The sequence below is a fragment of the Propithecus coquereli genome, unplaced genomic scaffold (genome assembly GCF_000956105.1).
Source record: "Propithecus coquereli isolate 6110/MARCELLA unplaced genomic scaffold, Pcoq_1.0 Scaffold11, whole genome shotgun sequence".
Classification (NCBI taxonomy): Eukaryota; Metazoa; Chordata; class Mammalia; order Primates; family Indriidae; genus Propithecus; species Propithecus coquereli.
In genome coordinates this window covers 7,370,532-7,372,560 of record NW_012134969.1, presented here as the reverse complement: position 1 = coordinate 7,372,560, position 2,029 = coordinate 7,370,532, and the positions used below count along the sequence as shown (strand labels likewise).

The following is a 2,029-nucleotide window of genomic DNA, read 5'->3' as shown; positions in this document are numbered from 1 at the left end:
AAAATGTAATAAATTTAAATGGAAGTCAGAGGAAGGGATGAGAGTTTAGGAGAACATTTTTTTTTTTCTTTTCTTTTCACAACTGCAGTGATATACATAAAGGAGAACATTCTTAAAACAACAGGTAAGGGCATTTAACTAAATAGGCTGGCATATTTTCAGCTTGTTAGCTTTAAAACAAACATACCTATTATTACACATTTATCAGTCTGGACACTGAAATAGGTTAAGTCAAAATGCTGGTGAGGACACAGAGCAACAGGAATAGGTTAGTATACACACATGTATTTCTTTGCTGTCAACTGAGAGGGCTTAGAAGCAACAACTCCAGTAGCAATGAGCACGGCTAGCACCCACGTCTTGTTTTCTAATACGATCCTTCAATAAAAAGAACCAGCACTCCTTAAAGTGCCAGGAAGTAAGGAAGTGCTCAAATCAAAAACCTATATTGATAGAGTGTCAAAAGGACATATGAGTCAACTGAAAGAGCTCCCAATAGACAAAGCTGGAACTATTACAGCAGCAAAATAAAGTACCAGTGAACTATAACCCAAAGTATAAAATAAATATCCTTAAGTCCATACTGATATCAATAAGTGACTGAATAAATAAGCAAGCGAGGAAAAAAAAGACAAATCCCCCTTGCAGAAAAGTTCTAAATTATCTATATTGACACTTTGCTCTCAAGGAGGTAGAGCATAAATCCCCACTCCTCAAGCAGGGGTTGAGCAGAGGACGTCCGTCCAAAGAGTACGGCATGGAAAGAGGAGAAGAAGAACTGTACAATGCAGGAAAATGACAACGCTACCTCAGCCAGGTGATCAAGGTCGATATCAACAGCGATAGTTCGTGTTGATAGGATCTACCCTTGACAGGACGTGATGACAATGACATTTTCCCTTTGTGGTTTTCCTCCCAAAAGCCCATAACACCAGTCTAATCATAAGGATAACATCAGATAAATTCCAACAGAGGGACATCCTACACAAAACTTAACCAGTTCTCCTCAAAACTGTTAAAGTCATCAAAAGCAAGGAAAGTCTGAGAAACTGTCACACCCCAGAGGAGTCTAAAGAGGCATGAAAACTAAATGTAATGTGGTATTATAAATGGGATCTAGAAACAGAAAAAGACATTAGATAAAAACTAAGGAAATCTCAATAAACTATGGCCTTTAGTAAACACCAATGTATCATTACTGGTTCATTAATCATAGCAAATGTACCAAACTATTCTAAAATATAAAATCAATTTTAAAAAATAGAAATAAAGGAAATCAGGATATGTAACATCCAGGAGAAGCACTCTAAATAGAAACAGGATAATATGTGAGCCACATTTGACAACTTAACAACAGAGACTGCCACTGGGTGAGAAAAGATATGCTGATGAGTATAGGATACACTTAGGGAAAAAATGGCCTTTAATCTATTCTTCACAGACAAACAGATTTAGATCTACCAACCCTACTGATACAAACTAATTAGGCAAGAATAGTTTATAAACCTGGCAAAAATTAAATTACATTTTAAAAAATATGTTAGAAATGTGATGACTTAGCAAAATTATTTCAGAGGACATTTTTAAATTCACTGGCACCAAAATTTCCTTTGGAACTTTTCAAATAAAATAACCAGAGTACTAATAATCTTTACCCTGCTGCTTCTAAAAGTTCATTTTATTTTAAATATTTTCCAAACAAACTAGATTATTTGTTTTAATCAGTGAAGAAATAGTCACATTTTTATAGGTAAGGGAATCTGAAAAGACACTACGTTAAATTTTAATACAGAAAAGTAGATATCAAAACTCACATATACTAACAACAGATCAAATGTCGCATTAAAAAAATGATGAGTTGGAAATTTCACTCATTACTTCAAGAATGAATTAATTAAAGCCTATTTCTAAAAACAGTCAAATGTTATGCTTTTATATATTTCAAGAGTTAAATAATAACAAGTGCTTGTGTTGGCTCACACCAATAATCCCAGCACCTTGGGAGGCTGAGACGGGAGGATCAGTTGAG

The 2,029-nt window shown here is 34.6% G+C and overlaps 1 protein-coding gene across 1 annotated transcript in view; it reads right to left on the bottom strand.

The window, feature by feature from the left end:
* The window catches only part of COG3 (component of oligomeric golgi complex 3), an 85,874-nt gene that overhangs the window by 34,498 nt on the left and 49,347 nt on the right, over positions 1 to 2,029 (bottom strand). Inside the window, 1 exon segment of the mRNA XM_012648293.1 lies at positions 198 to 216. Within this exon segment, the coding sequence (XP_012503747.1) occupies positions 198 to 216 (19 nt within the window).